This window comes from Filicampus tigris, chromosome 5 (assembly GCF_054856515.1).
Source record: "Filicampus tigris isolate MCC_2025a chromosome 5, RoL_Ftig_1.0, whole genome shotgun sequence".
Taxonomy (NCBI): Eukaryota; Metazoa; Chordata; class Actinopteri; order Syngnathiformes; family Syngnathidae; genus Filicampus; species Filicampus tigris.
Window position 1 is genome coordinate 6700520 of NC_141221.1, and position 24674 is coordinate 6725193.

Genomic DNA, 24674 nt, shown 5'->3' on the forward strand with positions numbered 1-24674 from the left:
CAATAATTTCCGATTTGGGTCAGGTGATGAAACTAAGTGAAAAACGTAAAATTATATATAATGCGTTACGAAGGTAAATTGAAATTTAACTTGGAGCTTAGGAAATGTTACATATTTTACACACTCACTCGCCACGGCAAACGCTTTAAAAGGATGTAATAACCAATATTAATCACAAGGGGCCACAGTAGTTCTTTCTTTTGTTGGCTCCGAAGCTAGGTTTATTTATTCATTTTGTAGTCATTTTGTCTCCTTCTGTTGTATATAATTTAGTAAATTATTATCTAACGTTCTTATTTTCAATTATATTATTAAATATTTGGGTAAAATTGATCGGTGTCTTGTTTAACCATTTACACGTTATTTTACACATATCACGTGTGCCTTACTTTTGTATAGTTCATAGTTTGCTTGTAAATGATTGTCATGTTTTATGCTGCAAAATATTTTCCTTAACCACTCTTATTTAAAAACATCGCATTTATTATTCTATATTACGGTACTAGTAATAGGATTGCTCAACTCAACAACCGCAGCTGTGACAAAATGCGTAATTAAAGGCGATTAAAACGTTCTCATTTCTGGTAGCTGATGTATTGTTTTTAACTGCTTCTTTCTTTCATCCTAATTCGAGCTATTTAACGGTTTTTCATAATAGTCAATAATAATAATAATAATAATACTAGTACTACACCTACTACTAGTACTGTACTACTACTACTACTACTACTAATATTTTATACGAAAACAATAGGGTACTTGCAGCATTCTGTACTTGGGCCCTAATATATACACAAACATACATAAGGGAGGGGAAGCCGTTCAAAAAAACCATTTTTTAAGAAATCACACTTGAATAACTTCAAGGACATGTCATTCTATTTGCACTTTTCTCTCTCCTCTCTCTCCCCCTCTCTCTCTCCTTTTCTCGCTTTTCGTTTTTCTGGCACGCTCTCGCCCAGACCGGAAGTGGATCGCGAGCACTTACTTCCGGACTCTGGAATCAAGAATCGCGCGCACTCCTGAAGCTTGACGGCGGCGCAGCTTTTCTTGTAGAGCGGAGGCGGCGCCTCGGTGACAGCCGGGGCGGGTGAAGAGAAGCGGCGGACGGGCAGAAGTTAGCTGAACACACCGAAGCCAACCGACCGGCGGCGGCGGAGCAACATCCCCCCTCTTTTTCGGACTTTCGACCTCCGACCTCCCATGGCTTCTGTGACCAGTGCGGAGCGACGGGCTTTTGCTTTAAAAATCAACAGGTAAAAAAACCAAAACAATTCTTTTATGTTTTTGTGCAATAGTTTTGACCAGTTGGAACGGTGAATAGGCAGAGCCACATGTTGAAAGGGCAACAGGTTACTGCTGCCATCGGTTGTGTACTCTCGTTTCGACGTCACTTAGTATTAATTTAAGTTAACTTTGTTGAGTCGTGCATGCATTAGTACTATATCCTGTTGAGTAGTGTAATGCATTGCCACTATATACTGTGGTGTGTCACATTGGTGATCATGCTATAATGTACATGAGCAGGCATGTGCTCATAGTTCCTGCAGGTGTAGAGGAAGTCACTACTGTACATGGAAGTCCATTGTGTCTTATGCTCATTGCTAACTCATTAAAACAACCTAACAGGGGAGCTTCCTGTGAATAACTGTCAATGCATGTGACGCTTTCCCCTTTTTTTTTGTAGTGAGGCACGTGATGGTTCTGAAGCAGTGTACCTTTATTGACTCGAGTTACATATTGTATCCCAAAAAGTGCCTCCACAAGATTAATTATGACATTGGACCGCTATCCGAGTCAAATATCAGATATTTGCACCATTCTGCATTATAGTTTGACAGCGTTTTGCGATCTACGTAAGGATCAAACCCAGCTATCGAATTACACAACCCAGTAAATATTTTGAAAGACGCCTATTTAAAAAAAATGTGCCTGCGAGTGCTGAATTGTAATGTCACACAATTAGGGATGTTTCTGCTGCATATACCGCATGCACACAATAAGTACTTTTTATTGTCTTCATGGTGGCAACTTTGACAGAAACATGTCACAGTTATTAAGTTATTAAGACACCTGTAAACTCTGTTATGTCAGCATTTCGTAAAATGTATCTGTGAATTATGCATTCAGTTTAATGGCAAAACATTCTAGAATATGAAGGAGGTGTGTCTCTATGTAAGTGTACCGTTAGGTGCTAATCCCAATCATGATTGTTCAGTTTAGGCAGAGGTTTGCACATTCCACTTTTGCAACATGGCCGTCCAATGTGAGAGATGCAGAGTAAGCAAAGTGCTTACTGTAACATTCATTTATGAAGTGCAAAAGTGGCATTGTCTTAATCCCCCTTTTTACCATTTGTTAATGGACCTTCAATTTAAAAACAACAACAACAACACATTTTCATATTCTAGCACATTGTTGTCTGTATAGGATAGGTGTAACCTTTTTTTTTTACTATCAGAGGCCACTTGAATTTTTTATTTTAATTTTTTTTAGGGTCTTAAGAATTTATATGGTGCAGTAATCGAATTGTTTACTATATATTGTGAGCACGTGTTGGTTTAATATTTCTTTTATAGCAGTTCCTCCAAGATTCAGGTCTTATCATTGCCTACAAATAGCCAGTAGTCCTCATTGTACGCACATGCCACTGGTTTCATCTTCATGTCAAATCCTTTTTCCATTCCATGGGGAATATACCACACTGACATTTTTTTTTTTTTTTAAATCCATAACACATCAAGGATGGTGCTTTGCTGCGCAGCGCTGAGCTCAGCTGCACAGTGATGTGAGGGATTTTTGGGTCGCAGCCTGAATCCAGTGATGAGCCAGCAGAGCAGCTGCTTTCAGGGTGCTGTTAGGCCAAGGGCGCATGCCAATGATATGCTCATTGATAGTGAAATGATCTTCCTAATCACAAATAAAGAAATAATTAGCATTTTAGTGACATTGTGTAAACGTGATGTATTGTGAAGTTTTATGATATCAGTAAAAAATGCACTGCTAGGGATGGGCATTTGGCCTTGATAATGGAGGAAATGTTTCAATATTATTTATATGGTAGTTTTTAACATTATGAAATGAAGAATCATTTAAAATGTAACCAAAGGGGGAAAAAAAACCTTTCCATCGCTCATTTCATGTTCTTCTTCGGACTGCAAAAATCCATCACATAAAATTAAGTCTCTATTAACTTTCAAGCAAGTCAAATCAAGTCATTACATAGGTTAAGCAAGTCACAAGTCAAGTCATACAATCATGCTTATTTACCACCTACCATATATACTGTGTCCACTTTGCACTTAGTATCTGTACTCGCAGTAGTAAGCTGTACTAACATTCACAATCACATATATATTTTTTAAAGGTTCCAAAACCAGTCTCCAAACTGTCTCTTCCTTTATTGTCTACGCAATTAAATGCATAACCGTCAGTTAGCTTAATTAATGTTCAACCAGTTTTTGGTAATCTTTAATTGTGAAATTACCCTATCTTATTTGCCTTTGTGGGTTATACAGCGACAGAGGAAGTTAGATGTCATAGTAGTTGTGTCTCTTATCTCTGAGTTGCACATCTTAGCCACTGTCTTTTTTTTCCCGATTTGACCAAAAACAATCCTTGAATCAAAATGTGATCATCGTCGGCACTCCTTCCATGACACTTGCTTCATGGCGTGGCTTTTGCAAGCCGCATCTAGACATACAGTAGTAGTGGATTGCTAGGTTTACATGCATTACACAAAAACTTTATTTTTTACAAAATAAATTTCACATTATCTTGTACAGGCAGATTTCAAATGCAAACGGGCAAGCCATGTCAAGTCGAGTCTCATAAGCCAATGTCGAGTCTTTCATAATTTTTAGCACTGAAGGTCCAAACCACTAAAATTGGTGACTGACTTGACTCTCGTCCTCAACCTCTGCTGTATACTCTAAAATTACAAATCAGTACAACTCATGTTAAACATGTATCACAAGAGCTCTGCCTGTTGGTACTAAATGAATCCATGGTGTTTGTAGACCCTGGACATCCTGCCTATTCTCCTTTAGTCCCTTTCAGTCAGTTACATTGGGAAGGAAATCCTGTTCATACCGGGAATCGTGCTGCTCTGGTTTCACTTCAGTTTTCTACCACAGAATGTTGTTGTTTTTTCATCATAAGCAGAAAAAAGGCAGAAAGAAGAAGTGTTCGGTGCAATATAGCACAACATGTGTTTGCAAGTAAAGAGAAGTAGCAGGTTGGTAAGCATGAACATATGGTAACAGGTGTGAGGACAGCTGTGGATGTGGGGCGACCACCGTTCAATACTTTTTAAGTGGATGGGGGTGGTCCAGATTGAGTTACATGGGATTTCCTCCCCCCTTAAAGACACCCAAAAATGTAACATGAATGAAACTTGACAGTAAGATTTGTTTTGGTCACTTTGGCTCGCTCCTGTGTTTGTGCGCGTGCCTGCTCCTGACAGGAAACTGGGCCGCGATGGCGCTGATAGCAATAAGGCCCATTAAAGTCTGCAGACATATGATAGGATGAGACACACAGCGGGGGCATCCCGCTGCCACAATCCTCTTGAAGTGAACGCCACACCACCCACTGTTATTCTTCCACTTCCTCTTTGGATCAGATGATGGAAGGTGGTCTTTTTCGGGGAGGGGAAACCGTTTGCCTGGTCGTAAATGAGACACCTACCTCAGACTTGACAATCATGCCAATTAAGCCACATTTCCACCAAGCATGTTTGATTCTGCCTTGTACACATTGGTCAGCATTTTGTTAGATTTCCTTGGTTGTTGGGAAATTTAGGAATTTGGTCATTTTTGGGAAGCACAATGGCGCCGTGACTTGTGCGTCACATTCGAGAAGCTCTTTGTTTGAATCTCTGCTTGTAGATTTTCACGCTGGATACACTGTCTTCCTCCCACATTCCAAAAACATGCATGTTAGGTTAATTGAACACTAAATTGTGAGTGCGAAAGGTTGTTTGCCTAAATGTGCTATGCAGTTGGCTGGGGACCAGTCAAGTGTACTCCTTCCTCTTGCACAGTTTGTTGGGATAGGCTACAGCTCCTCCGCGACTCTGATGTGCATGAGCGCTTGAGGAAATGGATGGATGGATTGGACAGGAGCGTCTCCAGGCAGCACAGTAGCCTAGTAGTTTGCTCTCCTACCTCACAGTTGTGTGGTTTGGGTTCCGAATGTCGACTCCAACCTTCCTGTGTCCTAAATAAATCAACTGCTAATCTAAAGTACTGTATCATCATGCTTTTAGTAAGTGACGACTGTTGAACAAGCCACCATAGTGGTCGAGTGGTTAACACATCTGCATCTCAGTTCTAAGGTTCTGAGTTCTACATGTGATTTGTGGGCTTTTTGTCCGAATAATCGGGCTTCCTCCTTCATTCCGAAAACATGCATTTTAGGTTGTTGAAGACGATACAGTAAATTGGCCTTAGTTGTGAATGTGAGTGTGAATCCTTGTTTGCCTACAAAATTATGATTATTATATATTACACAAATTATTTTCATTCATCAGTGGTATCGTCATCCGTCACTGTTCATCTGTCACTGGCGGACGCCCGTTTTCTGAATTATTTATTGGGGTTGGGGACCGACTGAGGGACCAACGGACTTTTGACGGACTCAACTGATGGACTAACTGACGGACAGATTGACTGACGATTACATTTCAGTTGTCACGAAAAATGACGGACTGATGAATAACGGACGGGTACCCTGGCCACTGACTGATGACGAATGACAGATCAGCAAAATTTATTGAAATGCCCACCTCTGGTCATTCAAATGGCAATTTTCTGCAATTGGAAAAAAAAAACAATATTGACTGTTCCTGCGTATTTTGGCTCCTAAGGGGCAGTGTGGTGCCGTGCATGATGGAGCGCACACTTGGAATGAGAACAGAAGAAAGTAGCGATCGAACTTTATTAAAGCAACATTGGGCAAGAATTTGACCTTAATAAAAAAATTTCACAACGCTTTTGATGAAACATTGACTTACAAGTAGATGAATGGGACTTTTGTCATGCCCTGGGAGGGTCTGTATCGTTTTTACTGGCACTAAGCAACTTTGAGGAGGATGGGAGCAACCCTGGCACACAAAAAAAAAAATGCAAATGTCCTGAATTACTTTACGGCATACTCAGTTCCTCCTTTCGCTATAAGGGCGGAAGTCGATTCGAACGTCTATGCTCTATTACTGGTGTCATGGCAGAAGCCCCCAAACAAACAAAAAACAAACACTACCGCTTTTGTCCACATGGCGCTGCCATAATCAACCGAAACGGACATATGACACGGTATTGCTTTAATATAACCAATTTTTGGCAGATTGGAAGGAATTAGTGTCCTTGAGTCGCGTTATCTTACCCGTGTTAATGTGTTCCTACAGCGTTTGTGTGTGAATATTCGTTATTTGAAGGAATATCACTCCTGAAGTCGATGCTAATTTTCCGGTATCTATATATATATTTTTTGTTTACATTTGACTATTTTTAATTGCTGTGAGAGAATAACTTTCAGAATGTTCTGAACTCCAGTTTAAATGCCAGTGCTGACTGCATGCAATCGAGTACAGTGATGGGAAGTTGAACTACATCGTTGCAGCAGGGCAACTCCTCCAAGCAACTTTATTCTGTTCAATCCAGAATAGCTCGAATTGAAAGAGTAGGTCAGAACTTTCAGCAATAGATTAAACCAGGGGTGCTCAAGTCCAGTCCTCGATTCCATCCTCTTTTACATGTTTCACTTCACCAACGCACCTGATTCAAATGTTCAGGGCCGTTATCAGTCTTCTGTAAAGCTCGCTGATCATTTGAATCGTGAGGGAAACATGTAAAACAGGCTGGAAAGGAGCTCTCGAGGACTGGATTTGGGCTCCCCTGGATTAAACCATTAAAAAATATTTCAAACAACAACTGTGTCTTTTCTTTGTTGTTGATCAAGAAAAATGTAATCCCTACGAGCAACCTCCACTATGAAAAAAAATATGGCACACATTCTGCATAGTTAATAATTAAAAGAATGACACTTTTTTTTTTAACCCGCTATGAATGAATGTATGATACTTTTTGTAACAAACCTCAATAAGCACATGCTCCGAAGAGTTAAATTCCATCGTTCTATTCTGGCACGAGCCTATCCCAGCTGATTTAGGGTAGGAGGATTGACCCAAACGAATAATAAATCGTGATAATGAAGAGCAGAGTTTCCCATTCAGACATTCAATCACAATGTAGCAGTAAGAGGGAGAAAATGTGTGTATGTGTGTGTGGGGGAATAGGGGAGGGAAGGGGGACTGTCACATATTCAGGAAGGCTTGCGCAACGATTGCAGAAATGCTGACAAAAACACACCATGTGCACACACAGCAAGTGCAGGCCTGCAGCGTAGGACGGCGTGACGAAACAAAATTAGCTGCTATTGGGGCAGAGAAACAACTTGTGCGCAAGTTCTAGAAACGCAAGTTAATATTTGATCAAGTACATCTCGGCCATCGGTCCTTGTGACTTGCATATTTTGAAGTTTGACTTGTTACTGACACTTTGTATGTACGTAGTTCCCTGGTTTCTTTCTCTCTTTGTCGGGTCGTTGCTTTTGCCTCTGTCGGTATTCCTGTCAGCTCGCCTCATGTTCTTGTTTGCGAGTCCCAGTTTTGGTTATTTACTTTGTGTATTGTTTTTCTGACTTCTATTAATTTAGTGTTTTTCATTCCTTTTGTTTTATGTTTGAAAAAAATGTTTTGAATGCATCCTGCAATCCTGCCTTGCCTCCCTGCTTCCTTGCACTTGGGTCCACCTTTTTGCCACCAACGCAACAACTCGCAAAAAGCACTACATGCCATTTTGCCTCAATTGCTTCAATATTTGATTAATCAGCAAATCCGCACACAATTGACCAATTATTTGATTATTATGCTCATCTCAAGTTTGCGCAAACCTTACTGTTAACTCTTCTCAACATGTTTTTGTTTTCTGTTATTTGTAAAATAGCCTAAGTGGGTTGTAACAATGCAACAATACATGAACAACAAATATTGGTAATGGTGTTACGTGATTATTGTTTTCTAGGACAGTAAACGGACAATTATTGGACTTTTCTTCAGGGTGCGGACTGTTTCTGATGATGTCACCTAGAGACAAGCATCAATATTTGTGACTATTTCCCGACTTAATCATTAGTTGTCCACTCCTCCTGCCATGTAAGTGTGTTAAAAAACATTTTGCACATCTCTTGCCCTGTCGCAGGCTGACTTGCCGCTGCTTGGCTGCGCTCAGTTTTTATTTTGGGACGACATCGTCGTGCTGAAAGGAAGAGCCGTCTGGGAAATGACTTAGTGGTCATTGTCGGGGATCTAAGACCCCGACGTCCCAGACCGGGCTGACACAGCAGAATGATAATACAACACATAACTCATCCTATTGTAATTGTTTCTTTACTACTGCAAAAACAATGTCTTCATATTGTTATTGAACAAAATTAGCAGAACATTGGTTTAATCTGATACCTGCTCAGTAAATCTGCTTTTGAGGGTGTTTTCCAGCCAAAAGGATGGCAGGGCCCAGTGAAGACAATAGTCACAGGCGGCCCGTGTGCTGTGATGAAATAATGCCTGTGTGCTGCTGGCAAGGCCTGATTACTGTTTTACTTGCCTGCTCTTTTTATAGCCAAGCGCTTTGTGTTTCGAATGGAAGCAGCAGGCAACCGCACTGGGTGTGCACAGGCACAGGCACATGCAAATGATACTTGTATCTTCAGTTTAAGTTTTGTTGTGACATGGATGATATGTAAGGGCTTTGTCTTGGTTATTGCTGTGGAATGTACAGTATATAGGCGGGATAGCCGTAGTGTACTTTGTGGTTTAAGCGTTACGGCTTCTAGAAGTGGAGTGTTAAAAACACTTTACGGGGCTTGAATTGCGCCGCATAAGAGTTCAGTGTTGTTGTTCAATACACTCTCGAGGTCAGAAAAAAATCTGAATGGTTTTCTTTTGAGCATAAAAGTGAAACTAGAGCATTTCCAGTCTTGCAATCCAGAGCTTTTCTGCTTTTTTTTATTTTTTAGACCTCTTGTAAGTGGTCCTATTTCATTTCGTTGAAGATAAAGAAGCCATCATCTTTCCATCTCAAAGACAACCAAACAGTCAATACAAATGATCACAAAGGCTTGAGTGTCAGTAATCAGTTGTGTTGGATGGAGGGAGACGTGTAAAACATGTAGGAAAGTGTCTCTCGAGGACAAGAGTTGCCCATCCCTGCTCTTCATAAACAATGCCTGACACACCTGAAATGATCAAGATCATTATCAGGCTTCTGCGGGGCTTGTTTATGAGCTGATCATTTCACTCAGCTGTGGTGGAGGGAGGAAACATGCAAAACGGGCTGGATGGGGCTCTCGAGGACTGGACTTGGGCAGCCCTGCAATAGCAGAACAACTGCGATGGTACTTCCAAAGGTTGGAGATCCCGAATATTAATAGCACTCAAAACTGAAAGTCATACAAAAACCCTCATTCATGTATATTGTCACAAGACCTCACTAGCGCTCATTTCAGGAAGCAACGAGAGATTCATTTGGTGGGCTGTTTAGCGAAGACGACCGTGACTTGCACATCAGAATTTATATGAGGTTAGCAGACTCAACATTTGCTGCTAGCGTTAGCTATCGTGGCTAAATTATTGTTACACTTGTATATCCATTAATACTTTGTAAATGTTTTTGAAGGGATCGGTTTAATCACAATTTTTCCAATGGGAATTCTGTCTCCACTGTTTGCCTGTGTCATACATTTAAGCCTCTTCAGGATCTACAGTTCAGGTGTGTTAATGGTTAGGTGTAATTCTTCACACTTCACACAAAAGATCTAAAAGGTGAGTTTGGGGGGGGGGTGTTGGTTTCTGTTTCGTGCTTCCTTCTGTCCACTCCTTGGGCATCAGTTGTGGCTTAAAACATGTTTAAAATGTTTGTTTGTGCTTAAAGTATGTGTATCATGTGTATGAGGAGTTTGGTCTGTGACCGGGCATGCAGTACATGTGTCTTGTATGTACGAGTCTGTTTTCTAACATTATTTTTAATGCTCATTACCTGTATTCTTTTGTGGGTTTCAAGTGACAGCTGGAGTAGTGTTGATTACATAAAAGGAAGCTCCCGCATAGGACTTTGCTCTGACAAACTCTGCTTCTCACCCATCTGCGCATGCTTCCAGGTATCTCATACCTTTCCGAACATAACACTTGAAGTTGTTGACACATTAAAACAGAGGGATTTTACAGTGGAGCATCTAAAAAGATCCGATGGAATGCAATCCGCTCCAAGATGCGTGTCAACCACTGATTCCTTCCAATTTCAGTGCTGTTTTTTTCCCCATTGGAAATAATGGAAGTCGTAATAATCTGCCCGAGATGCCTGTCACCAAAAGATGCAGGCAATCTTTTAAGTTACATAGTATTCTAAACTGTCACACTGGTGTAAAAATAAGTCAGCCTTTTTATTAAGATGCACGACAAAGACTTAATGCATATTCTTTTCTTCTGTTGTTCCCTTTCTCTCAACACTTTGCTGAGGCTGGTCCATCTTTTGGAGTGATTTGTAAGAAAGAGCAAACCGCAATTTTATTCTGATGGAGCTGACATGCTGACATGATACAGTATATCGTACAATAGTTATTTAAAGTTTTGTGTGACCTAAGTGGAATAATTTTCCCGACTATTTTGTTCGCCATGCGCATTATAAATGAATTTATTGACTGAAACCGAATTGAGGATGCATCATGAGTAAGATGCTTGAGGAGTGTTGCTATACCCTCTATTTTGGACTGGCTTCTAGTGGTGATTAGCAACAATTTGGAATTGTCCGTCTTTGTATGTATATATTTGGAACCAGACTTTAACAAGGACAAGTTGGCACCGTGGATATAAAAAGTCAACACTCCCCTCCCAAGTGCCAGCTTTTACTGTCTGTAGAAAACAGAGGTTCCTCTAATGGTGGAACTCCTTTTACATGATGCCCGGTTACTTCCAGGCTGTTGTAACTTCAAAGTAGTGGTGGGCGATATGGCATAAATATCATATCACGATTTTTAAAGATTTTATCATGATTCTTTTTTCACATCATTTTTTTTGTCTAACTTGAGCATTTTTTACCGTTTTACTCATGTTAAACATATAAAACACACTTAAAATGTATATAAAACCCTGAAAGAAAAAAAAAGGCATTTTAAGCCAGCTAAGCTTTCTGAACAGGTTTTAATTTGAACAGTGCCAATTTTTATCAAAATGTGCAGTGAATATAAACATAAATCAGTGGTTTATACAATTGTTTCGATGTTGCCCCTTCTGTTTTAAAAGTGTGTCAAACACAATGCAAATACTGTACAGTATTTAGTCATGTTTGATTGTTTGGTAGGCATAGAGGTGAACTGCAACAAACGTTCTCAATGGTTTCTTCTTTTCACTCTCTGCCTTGCCCACTTTTTGGCATTGCTTTACTCACAACAAACCGCACATGCACTCCCACTGTATCTTTCCAGTGTCTTTGAATTTCACCCTCCATTGTAACGTCATGTAGATTTTCTGCTCCAGCCTGACCCTTAAATCGGGACCCAGTATTTATTCCACAGGGTGCCAACGCGACAAAGCCTCCACTGAGTTGTGCTTCTGTAGTATGCAGGGAACAATAGTGTGAATGGAATCGCCATGGATGAGCAATTCAAACTAATGCGAGCGGGAACAATGGTAGTGTTGGAGTTGTAGCACTCATTAAGTTCCATGACGTGCCTGTTGCTTGAAATATGCAAAAAAAAAAAAAGTATTATTTTAAACAATGTTTGATTTGTGTTTGATAATAAGTTATTTGAAAGTCCACCATTTCCAGATCATTGGCATGCTAACACTGACCGTTGCCTCCATCTTTTAATTTCAGGCATTCGTCTGCAGAGATCAGGCGAAACTTCAGTGGGTCCTATGGCTATTATCACAGGCGGACAAACTCCAACGCCTCAACCACGACGTACCTCACCGTGGTGAGTTGTCTTTCCTATGCACTGAGTTTGCCATGTTATTCAGAAACATGTGACTCTCATTAATCTAAATGAAAAAATAGACATCCTGCGTGCATTGCTTACAATGGAAAGGAAATGAATGCTGCATGGCATTAAGCCGCGGTACACGCATATAGTCGACCCCTGCTATTCGTGCAGAATAGTGAAAATCTGCCTATAAGTGATGCCCACTGAAATGCTTCAGGGGAATGATTTAAAAATGATTATTTTTTACAAACCCAAATAGTCCTCTAAAAAAAACTATGATTTTAAACAGGCTTCCATTAGCATTTTTGTCTACAAACTTCGACAAAGTTATGAAAAAAAAAAAAAAAGAAAAACCTAACCCTAACCCATAGGTGGAATGCCCAGCTCTGGTGAAAGGAAACGACCTGAAGCTGTTGCTGGAATCAAATAAAGAAGGTCTCTCACATTTTATAACAATCGGTTAGGATGTTAAAAATCGGTATGTGTACCCTTCTTTAGAAGTTTGTACCCTTCTTCGGTTGTCAGTTGTACTTTAACACACTTGGGAGATTCCGTCTGCTGTCAAGTTGGCGACGAGCTGAGCGACTCAGGCTCTATGAAGCTGACGGGATGATGCACAGTAATCCGTTGGAGGGATTTGTTCCCACTCTCACTCTTGTGAACCTCTCTTCACACACACTTTTTTTTTTTTTTTTTTTTCTGTTGCCGCCCTTCCTCTCCACATTTGCCGACCTACATCTCGCTCGAGCCGACCGAATTTTCCCAAGCTCCGAGGCGGCACTCCTGACACTCACTATCACAGACTGAGTGCGCTCCATGCGCCTTCCGCCCCCCAACATACACACACACACACACACACACACACACATGCACGCACTGCCCAGTGAAGATCCTTGATCGAGTCAGCTGACAGGCTTTAGGGAGGACGCATCTCACCATTCATCTATTTTGCAGCTCGCGGCGACGTGCTACACGGTTAATCCTTAACCTGCTTGGGAAATGGGTCAGGAGCTAGGCTGGATGGGGCTCTGCCTACCTTGCAGCTTACACGGGCAAATCTTTAATATGGCCGGATTTGGGATGTGGCAGAGGGATTTTTAATACCATAATCTCTGGGATGATAGTTTCTCTGTTTGTTTGCTTTCAGAATTCCCCCCCATGGCTTTTTCCGGTTTTTTTTTGGTACAACTCACATGACAAACAGATCCATCCATCAATTTTCTATTGCGCGTGTCCTCATTGCGGGTGAACTGAAGCCTATCCCGGCGAGAGGCGGCGTACACCCTCGATTGGTCGGCAGTCAGTCGGAGGAGACAGACAAACGCATTCACACCTGACATGATTAAGTGTTTTGGCACGTTTTGGGAATGTGGGAGGCAGCCTGGCAGCGCACGGAGAACATGTAAACTCTACACAGAAGGGCGGGAGCCAAAATTCAAACCAGAACCAAAGGGCTGTAAGGCAGATGTGCTAACCACTAGTACACCATGCTTAAATGAACAAGAAAAAGTTGAAGGTGCGTTTGTGTGCATGTTTAGTTTCAGTTAATGGACGGATGGAGGGCGTGCTGATGTCACTTCCTCTTATGCCTTGTGGTTTGTCTGAAATCTTATGTGAGAATGGGTTCAAGGCTGAATTTAAAGTCTTTACGTTAGCCAAAGAACCGCTGATCTCTGATCCGCGGCACTTTTCAGCTTCTAGGAATATGTGGATGATATTTAAGAGGATATGCAGCGTGGCTTAGTTTCAATAAAAAGCAGGCAGCGCCTTGCAGTGTTGTAGGTGCACACTGTCACTTCTCATATCCGGCATGCGCCATTTTGCACGCTTCCCCTTTTGGGTCACTTTTCAGTTGTCAGCAGGGTAAGTGCACAGCATTTCTCTACTTAGCCCAACATATAAGGATGACCGTGCTAAAATTGTTTAGAAGCTGCTTCAATTGTTGAAATGATCACATTTTGCTTGCGCTGTACAACATCGCATCTCACTAAATCTTATGTATTGAGCTTTTTTTAACAGACTTCTTTTGAGTTTTGCTTAACCTTCTTAACCCTTTCTATCCACGGTTAATACACAGACATCACCAACTAAGAGACTTTGTTGCTTCCACATAGCAACGTGCACTGATCAGAGGCATGCATACATTTGCATTCATTTGTTCTAGTTTGCCGTCACACTTGAAACAGGGTCGACTGCCACTGTGCAGACAGCGTTGTTGAGTTGTCATCAGAAGCGTAGCTTAAGCTTGCGTCTGTTCCTAATGATCTACTCCTTGAGCATTAATACACACCCCTCACGTTATAATTTGCTGCTGAAAAACATGCCTTCGGATGGACTGATGTGCAGCAACACGTCTGGAGGTAAATGGAATTTGCTTGGCGCTCAATTGTTGGCTAGAGCAGTGACTCATCGCGTCATCTTCCTGCAGTCATGTCTCCCTCTTCTCAGTCTGTTAACTTAGTTGAGATATTTTTACCATTCCATCAGCACTCTATTTTTTTTTATTTCATCTAATGGTGCATTCTACATTTCCTATCTCAGCCCATCACCTACAGTGCTCAATATAAATGAGTACAGCCCTTTTGAAAATTAAGCTTATGTTCTCAAGATTCTTGAAGCTTTGTTAATTCTGCAGTTAGATGTACAGGGAATCGGAGAACACAGATCTCTCTGGACTGAACCACATAGTGCAGAAGTAATGCGTAAAATAAATGTGTAATAAAGAGCTATACAAATGAATTATAGAAACAACATACTAGTGCAAATATTTTGAAATTCACTTGAGTTTGCTGTGGCAGTAGAGATCGCACATGGAGAACATGCAAAATCCACACAGGAAGGCCGGAGCCCGGAATCGAACCCCTGACCTCTACACTGTGAGGTGGACGTGCTAACCATTCGGTCACTGTGCCACCGCGTCAATTAACAACTTGAATATTTTTTTGAAAGCACAGGTAACTTAAGGTTTACAAAATTGTTCAGATTTTCTTTCCCCCCGGAATGAATGGACATACAAATAATCTGTTCTAGGGTGTCAAAATGATATTTTAACATTAAAATTAAGGTAAACAGTGTTATTTTTAACACATTAAACACTTTAATAACGAATGCATACTGTGTATTGCAAAGGTGAGTCACACATCGTAATAATTGTCACACAAGAAAATGTAAAAACAAGAAAACATTCCACTTTAACTTTGATCCTGGACTCTTACTAAATTCACTATTTCATGTTATTTGTCATCCTCTTCATGCAAAAAAAGACCCCAAAAAACCCTTGCTGAGCTGAGGCCTCGTGAGGTCTGCTGAGGACATTGTATTTTATTGTACTGATCTATTCAACGTCATTTAATCTTCATGTTGTCATTAGGCTTCGCATTTTCACATCCATTTTTTTGTTTTTTGTTACAAAAGCACATGCTCTTTATGTATTGCCTCCACCTTCTGTGGTGTTCTTTTAAGTGCCACCTGGGGTTAGGTTCATTGCGTTTTATGGATGATTTTGGACGCTATGTTCCAAGCCCTGCGCCTCTCCCGATGAAAGACTCATGTGCAGAGCAAGAGTGACGGAGTTGTACTATTGGCTATTCCAGGTTTGAGTTAAAAATAGAACCATCTGTCTAATGCAGGCTACTTTGTTCCAGTTTGTTTTTTTCGACAGGTAAGAGGGAGGAGAAAATAGCTTGTTTTGTTAGAATAGTCAAATGCTGCTGTTTTTTTGCACTAACCGATTGCTAATCTGTCATTCTGGTTCTAGTCAAACTGATGAATGTGTGTTGGTATATTGGACAGGGCAGCACGGTGAGAATAGTTTATAGCACATATGCCACTCAGTTCAGAGATTTGAACTCGCAGAGGTGGGCATTACTAAATTTCGCTGGTCAGTAATTTGTTATCTGTCAGCGGGCAGGGCACCCGTCCGTCATCCGTCAGTCCGTCATTTTTTGTGACCAACTGAATTGTAATCGTCAGTTTGTCAGTTCGTCAGTAGAGTCTGTCAGAAATCTGTCGGGCCGTCAATCCCACCACCTCCCCACAAAAAAAACCCCAAAACGCCAGCAAAACGTCAAAGATGGACGCGGCTAGTGGCGATTACTCTGACGGATGAAAATCCATTTCCGTCAGTGCTTAGTCCGTCATTTTCAAAAAGTGTTCCATCAATCGTCAGCAAAACGTTCGCCCGCCAGTGACATACTGATGGACCGGTCTGTCAGTCTGATGGAATGCCCACCTCTGCGAACGCGAGCATCAGAATTGTGAGCTGGACACAAATTTTCAGTGCTGCCTGAAAGCATACAGTTGTCCAAAATGTCTTGGAATAAAAATACAAGTTTATTTCGTTCTGTTTGTCCTAAACGTTTCGCTTCGGTTCCTCAGCCGCAGTCGTATGACGCGGTGGATCCTTTGGACCTGGAGGAGTTCCTGATGTCGCAGCTCCGAAGCGGCGAGTCCGCCCTGATGCAAGAGCTCGGCGACTTCCCCGACGATGACCTAAAGGTGGACCTGGTGGAGAAGGAGTGTCGCACTGTCCGGCCCCCTGTCCCTGACGACGGGTGGGTGGCCACCTCACAGGAACTATACAGTAGATTGCTAGAAAAATGCTGGAAAAATCAGTTCATTCGTTCTTTCTCGTTTTTGATAAAAACAATACATTTCCATTTCATTTAGGTGTAAGTGGAGGCCACTAAATATTTACTAGTTGAAATGTCGTAAACATATGATGGTCTGTCCTAGCACGTCATGTGTTAGATTAACTGACTTGATTAACACAAAACAAGACAGCCCTCTTCTCTACTCATCCTCAGTCGTTGAGGCAAACCAATTTATTCACATTTCTGATATTTAGCTGCCTTCTTCTTTCGAGATACTTCTTTATACTCCCGCCTGTTATTTTTTTCTACTCAAAAAATGAATGGGATTTAAAATCTTTTTGGTGTGTTTTTATATACACACTACCAGATATTTTTATGATGGCGTTAGGGTTACATTCGATAATGTAATGAATTATATTACTTAAAGCACAATCTTCTTTAGAAAAATTGCCAATACCAAATAAGTTAAAGGAGATGTATCATGATTTCTGCAGTTAAGTATAGTTATATACATGACGATGTACTGTATTACTTTTAGCATAATGACGATCAAATTTCTTTTCAAATATGAGTTATTTTGGTGGCTATATTTTTAACCCGGAAGTAAGACACCAGGTTCACCCAAAGAAAAAAAAAAAAACCTCCCCATTGTGGCTGCCGCCCCTTTTTTATAACATCGTCCCAAAGCCGGCAGCATGCACCGCCCACCAAACAGTAACTGGTGGCTTCTGGAGAAAGTGGGTGTATGTTCACGCGACAGGGGCGGTAAGGGGGTGGCTCGTCACATTGTGACATCGCAATGTGAGGACCCGGCCGTTATCTTGGATTGGGCGGGGCTGGTGCTTCGAGAGGCGGAATGAACTGGAATGCTTTAAGATGGATGAACGGAGGAAAACACCACTTTGTTCTTGCTGAGGAAAACGCATTTTAACATGGCAAAAAGCTAAAAAAAAAAGTTGATTCAGCATGATACCGGTACAGCTCCTCTAAAAAGTACACTCACACAAGTAAATATACTTTGGATGTAAAAAGTCTTCACATGCCATAATTTTTGTGATATAAAAATAGTTGAATAAATTCAAATTATTTTCCACAATTAATGTGACCGATAACCCGCACAACTCAAATGAAAAAAAAAAAAAAAAACAGTCAAATCTTTTCACGCAGGGAAAAAAAAAATGTGATAACGGTTTTGCATACTAGAACAGATGAACTTTATTTGGGGTTAATCAGAGGCACTTGAAGTATGGCAGGTGTCTTCAAAAATTTTTTTTCAAATGAGTTGTGCCAGTTGTAAGTCTTATTAATGGTGGAAAAAGTTTAAAACGATGTATCATGGTCTCATTTTAAATCACAAAATTGTCATTGAACAAGAATGTCTATACTTTTTACATCCACTGTAATGTGTTACTTCCCATCTCTGATTAATTGAATGAGCTTTTCTTCCTGTTAGTGTGTTATCATTCCATCTTGTTTCTATTTTGCAGAGTGGAGCTGGATCCCCACGTGAGAGATTGCGTCAAGAGTTACACCCAACCTTGGCTTGTAGTGTCGAGAAGGTCAGGCCTGGAAACTAGTCCCATTCCCTGTACTTTCATAAATACCATGGCTTTTAAAATGTTCAAATTGGCCGGAGGTTTGAGTTGTGGGGGAAAAAAAACGTCTGAAGATTAAGCAGAATGTACAGGCCTTTGTACAGTATTCTCATCAGAGGAAAGATTAACTGCAGACACTCGAGTTGCTTGAGAGGTAGCACATGTTTGTGAACGGGAAACGAGACACATCAGAGAGGCCGATAAATACTACACAGCTCCAATCTGATGCATTAACACCGCCACTATCTTAGTGTGCATGACTTTGATGTATGGCTATCTATGCTGATTACAAGTGCAGAGGTGTATCAGCGGTAACCATACATGTTGTTTCTAGTGTGTGGATCACACACTAACTTTGTGTGTGTTTGTGTGTACTCAAAGGTGCCAAGGGGATGGCTGGAGTGCATATTCGGATCGCGCTGGCCTGCACAAGCTCCTGCAGAAGCAGACCTTTGAGTCTGATGTCCAGTCACTCAAAGACGACACACCAGTAAGATGCAATTCATCCAGCAAAGCAAATCTTAATAATGCCCTTTTGTAAGGAGTAGGCAAACCTTTGTGCTCAAGGGCCACATTTGATTTTTAAAACAAATAGATGGGCCTGGTCATGTGTTGATGAGGGAGGAAAACTGTTAAAATGTACATAATATCCATAAAACAGGTAATTGTAATACTAAAGTAATTCATTATTTTTTTATGACTACAAATTATTTTTCTTGTAATTTATTAACCATTTTTAATAACATAAAAAGTTAAATGTGTGTATACACTATATACCATTTTTTAAATTTTACATATATATATATATATATAGATATACATATATATCTATATATATCTATCTATCTGTATATATATATATATATCTATATATATCTATATATATCTATCTATCTGTATATATATATATCTATATATATCTATATATATATATACAGATATATATATATACATATATCTCTCTCTATATATATATATATATACATATCTATATATGTATATATATATATATATATATATATATATATATATATATGTGTGTATATATACGTGTATATATACATATCTCTATATATATACATATGTGTATATATACATATCTCTATATATATACATATGTGTATATATATATATATATACATATCTCTATATATATACATATATATATATGTATATACATATCTCTATATATATACACATACATATATATATATATATATACACATATATATATATATATATATATATATATATATATATATACATATATGTATGTGTGTATATATGTATATATATATATATGTATACATATATATATATATATATGTATACATACATATATATATATATATATATATATATATATATATATATATATATATATATATATATATATATATATGTGTATGTATACATATATGTATGTATGTATATATGTATATATGTATATCAAACTCAGCTGTCGGAGCGATATGACTTAAGAGAACTTCAGCTTTAGATAATAACCGCTGTCATGCAGGCAAAAAGTTCCAGCCTTGACTCATTCATTTCCTTCTTCATTGTGTAATCCTCTGACTTGCCTCTCAGCTGTTGTGTCACACTAATATTGTGTTAGTCACTTGAAATTCCCCATGCGCCCTCTGGAACTTGAACGAGACAACTAATCTAGGTTAGCATCAAGCTCAGCTGGCCATGGTCAAACCCAGTTCTTGTTTGTGTTTCCACCATCGGATGTGTAGGTGACATGGCGATATTTGTGTAAATAGCTCTTCTCCTTGTCTTTACACAGCTGTATGTTTATTGTTTATTGTTGTAATTTCTGGGTTATTTGATTTTTTTCTCATAAAAGTACAAAATATTGTCTCCGAATGTTATGACTTAGTTTTCTGAAATTTACAACTTCTTTCCCATATTTATAGCTTCATTTTGTGTGGGGCGTTTGAATTCTATGACTTTTCGTAATGTTATATTTTTGAAATTTCAGTATGGCCCTACAACTCGCGCTCAGTCCGTGCGTAATTAATTCCAACATGCAGCCTTTGGTTCAAGTTTGTTTGGTGGGAAGCAGGCGGGAAGTTTGTTAGAGCAGCATGGCAGTCCATACTGATCAAGGCTTGAGAGGGAGACAACAACACAGGGGTGGGGGTAGGGTTTGAAAGGGAACAACACAGCAGTGTCTTTCTGCTGCAGCAGTAAAAAAAAACTAAAACAAAAAACCCCCAAAAATAACAGATTTTTTTTTGCCCCAAAAAAATTAATTTATGATTCAATAGATTTTGCCCTTGGCTTTTTGGAAAAAAAAATCTAATGACAATAACATGTAATCAGAATACGTTTTTTTTCTCTTCTGGGAATTGCTTTATTTCTCATGATACCAAATAAGTTTTGAAAAAGGTTTTCCTCAGCATGAACCTGCATCAACTTTAACAGAAATAACAGAAGTAAATATCTTTTTTCTTCCTATATGTGAAAATAAATGCTTTTGGAAAAATATCCCCTTGGTCAAAATATGAATGAAAAACAAAATTGTTAATAAATTGATTGATATATTTTAACATCATAAAATGAGCTGTCAAAACATCATTTGAACATTCTTTCTTTTTTGTTACACACAAAACATTGTGAAAAAGATTACAGTCATGTTGTCTGTTTCTTAGCAAGAATTGCAGTTGCTTTTTTGAAAATAGTCTCTACAGGAAATATCGCTCAATATAGCGACCAAATCGCTAAGTTCGCAACACTGACTGTATTTTTTGCTGCTCACAGCTATTTGGTTTGTGTAAGCAGGACACACAGGTGAGAAAGAGCTTTAGACTACAAAACAAATCTGTAGACTGCTAAAACAATTCTGAAAAATAAATTGGAATTAATCAAGAAAAACTCCTAGCCCTATTTAGCAGTACTACTTTTCCAAGGTAGTACAGAGCTGGCCCCTATTTTCATAGGTGACTCATGTGCACTTAAACACAAATTTTTGTGCCGGACTGGTGCAAACCTCCTCGAGCATGTCTATGAACACATATCTTAACCATACATCACGTTTGGATGGTTTCACGGCTTTAAAGTCCACAAGCGTGTCATCTATATCACTGCCGTTATTCATTTCAGAGCTCCCGCGATCGACGGTGTCCGCCATTACTGCTCGAAAAAATCCCGGATACCCTCCGGCAACTCACGACACCGTCACATGTATATTCTGATGCATTTCATTGGCTAAGAGACCGAGAACTGAATTTAAAAAAGAAAATGACATACGCGCTCCCGGCTTTAAAGGGAGAAATACACAACAGCGCTCCCGGCTTTAGCGCTAGAAACACGGTTATGCGCTCCTGTCCCTAAAGGGTTAAAAGGGAAGTCAACCCAAACATATTTTTTCCCAGAATATGTTCTCTGCAGGCCCACTAGTTAAAATGCGGCATTCTGAAATAATATTGCATTTGTGGAATATAAATTAAGCAGCAAAATGCACTCACTTTTAGCCAATTTGTCACTTCTGTCGACTGAAGATGACATCGAAGTTGCTCAGGGTTCAGATAACGACCAATTACGGCTCACCTGTTTTCTGAAGCTGAGCCATGATTGGTCGTTATCTGAGCCCTTAGCAACAGTCGATAGAAGTGACAAAATGGCCATCCCCTGAGCTAGCTAAAACTGTGTGGATTTCTCAGATTACACAAACACAATATTAATCAGAATGCTGTGTTTAGACTAGTGGGCCTATATAGTACATATTCTAGAAGAAAATGTTTGGGTTGATTCCCCCTTTAAGTTACATCCGGTTTGGACAATGGATGGATGGATGGATGGATAATTACCTCCTAGTTCCCTTTCTTGGCCCACAACTGGGATTTGGCGCAGAGTTCCCATCCTCGTTTGTCTCAAATTGACCAACTCTCAGCCTCTAGGCCTGTGGCAGCGCCAGCCAATTGGAGTCCTCGCCATCCTCTGCAACCCCCTAACACACTCTGTCACTCCGTCTATGCCAGCACCGCTTAATCACCCAAACCAAAAAGGCCTTTATTGGAGTGGCCGGCTTCCCATGATCTGCATGCCAGATAGAGTGTGACAGCGAAGGGAAGAACGGGGCGATTGTCCTTCGGCACGTCACTGTCCGTTTTGCTGTCGCAGCCGCTGGATCATGATACGATGCTCAGACAGTTCTTGACAGCGGGAAGACGTGATTGATGTGTGACGGGAGTAAAAGAGACAAGGACAGCTTAGGGGATAGTATGGTGAGAGGTTCAAAGTACAAGATCAGCATATGATGTCACAGCCTGCCTGAGAGACTTCCAGCTTGTGTTGGGCGGATGCTCCAGTTGATTCATTGCAATTACGTCTAATGACCATCAGGAACGACAGCACAGTGGGGTCGTGGTTAGCACAGCTACCTCACAATTGTGTGTTTGAATCTCGGCACAGCCTTCCTGTGTACAGTTGGCATGGTCTCCCCATGATCCGTAAAGCATGCATGTTAGGTTCACTGAAAACTCTAAATGTGTGAATGTGAATAGTTGTTTGTCTGCCCTGCGATTTCCTAGCAAGTCACGAGCATCCCAGGGTGTAACCAGCCTCTCGCCTGAAACCAGCTAGTGTTAATCTCCGGTTCACCTGCCACCCTAGTGAGGACAAGCGCTATAGAAAATAAAATAATGAACCATCAGAGTTAACTAATTAATACTTGCCTCCTTCTTGGGCTGCACTGGACCAAGTAGCATCAAATTTGCATGGTGTACTGGACCATGGAGCACGAAATCTGCTGGGTGTGCTGGACGTAGTATTCGATGGAAACATGTAGTTACTCAATTAGCTGTAAACGTTTGGAGCTTTTACAGCAGTTCCTCAGTTTACAACGTTCCTGACACGCAAATGTTTTTAGGTTACAAATCAACAACAGTGAACTAATGTGCGCAACAGCATAGGAATAAGTCGTTAGACGGCAAAAGAGCGGCATCTCTGTTGCAATCGTACCTTTTTTTCATTTGATTGTTTTATATGTATGGTCTAGAATTATTTTTCATACAAATATTTACTGTGATTATGATTTACTAATGCGGTAGTGTAGGTCAGTGATAGATTACATACAAATTTGGGCTACATCACTGTCGTAGGAGCTGAACTCTGTCGAAAACCGAGGACCCCCCCATATGACTTTAAAGGGAAGTCTAGTCAAAGATTTTCTTCACAATATGTTCTGTTGCGCCCACACTAGTCTAAAAAATGGTATTCTGATTAATATTGCTTTTGTGGAATCTGATTTAAGCAGCAATCCACCTTTTTTTTTAATCATGATTACTTTTGTATGGGCATAACACATGAGCAGGCAAGAAACATGGTTTGGATTTAGTTAGCCTCCTTCCATGCGTAGCGTAAAAATCATAAAGCTACAATTATATCCTGTAATCTACCAATCTATATGTCTAATGGGATGTCTTTCTTTTCAAAGCTACACCGGCAACTGCAGACTGCATCAATAATATTGACGAGCAGATCCGGTTTCACTGTACTGCAAAGCATCACATTGCGGCATTTCCTTACATTTTACCAGCCGAAGCATTAGGCACACATGTAAAGGAACCGTTACACAATGCGATAGAAGTTGCATAATTATAAAGATGAGAGCCTTTCACTCATTTCAGCAAACCAGACAACTTTGTGTTATTGTCTGTGGGCAAAAAACTGTCAAGACTGTCAAGGGTGTCTAGATGCCTGTCAGCTGTTTTGTTGTGTCCTTGACAACATAATAACTAGAGACTTCTTTTTGAATCTCATGTGTGATTTTACGCTTCACAAAACATAGCCGAGACATGCATTGATCAGTTTGTTTTAGTTTAAATTTAGGCCATGTTCTTTAGATAACAACTAAATAAAACGTAAACGTTTGTTCACATGGACCTAGCAGTCACTGATGGTGTAGTGGTACACACGCCTGAGTTGTGTGCGGGCAGCGTGGGATCGATTCCCGCTCAGTGACGGTGTCTGTGTGTCCCGTGCGACTGGCTGGCGACCAGTTCAGGGTGTCGTCCGCCTTTCGCCCATTGTCAGCTGGGATAGGCTCCAGCACCTCCCCGCGACCCTCGACAGGATAAGCGGTTTGGAAGATGACACATGGACCTACAAAATGGGAGGATTAAAGTTCAAATTGATGACTGTGCCAAGCATTAAAGTCCAAAAATGAGATTTATTACTTTAACCTGCAAGTTATTTGTTGGGTCTCTCTGTAAAGTGAGGTACTATATACATACCGGTTTTTTTTTTTAACATCTTAACCAACTTTTAAAATGGGTTTCCCCATACATGATGAGTAATAAGTTGGCATATGTGGGCTAACCAGTGGCGGACGTAGCATTTGGTAATGTGAATGGAGACATTTTTGAATAGCACAAGGCGAATAGGCTATAATGTTATAATGAATTCATACACAAACGTGATACTTGATCACTTTTAGTAA

At 40.1% G+C, this 24674-nt stretch overlaps 1 protein-coding gene across 1 annotated transcript in view; it reads left to right on the forward strand.

The window, feature by feature from the left end:
• The window catches only part of dock8 (dedicator of cytokinesis 8), a 70984-nt gene continuing 46310 nt past the window's right edge, over positions 1 to 24674 (forward strand). Inside the window, exons 1-6 of the mRNA XM_086029938.1 lie at positions 1 to 73; positions 963 to 1256; positions 11934 to 12033; positions 16417 to 16592; positions 18119 to 18190; positions 18608 to 18716. Coding sequence (XP_085886064.1) covers positions 1204 to 1256; positions 11934 to 12033; positions 16417 to 16592; positions 18119 to 18190; positions 18608 to 18716 — 510 coding nt within the window. The 5' untranslated portion in view covers positions 1 to 73; positions 963 to 1203. The remainder of the gene's footprint in view (positions 74 to 962; positions 1257 to 11933; positions 12034 to 16416; positions 16593 to 18118; positions 18191 to 18607; positions 18717 to 24674) is intronic.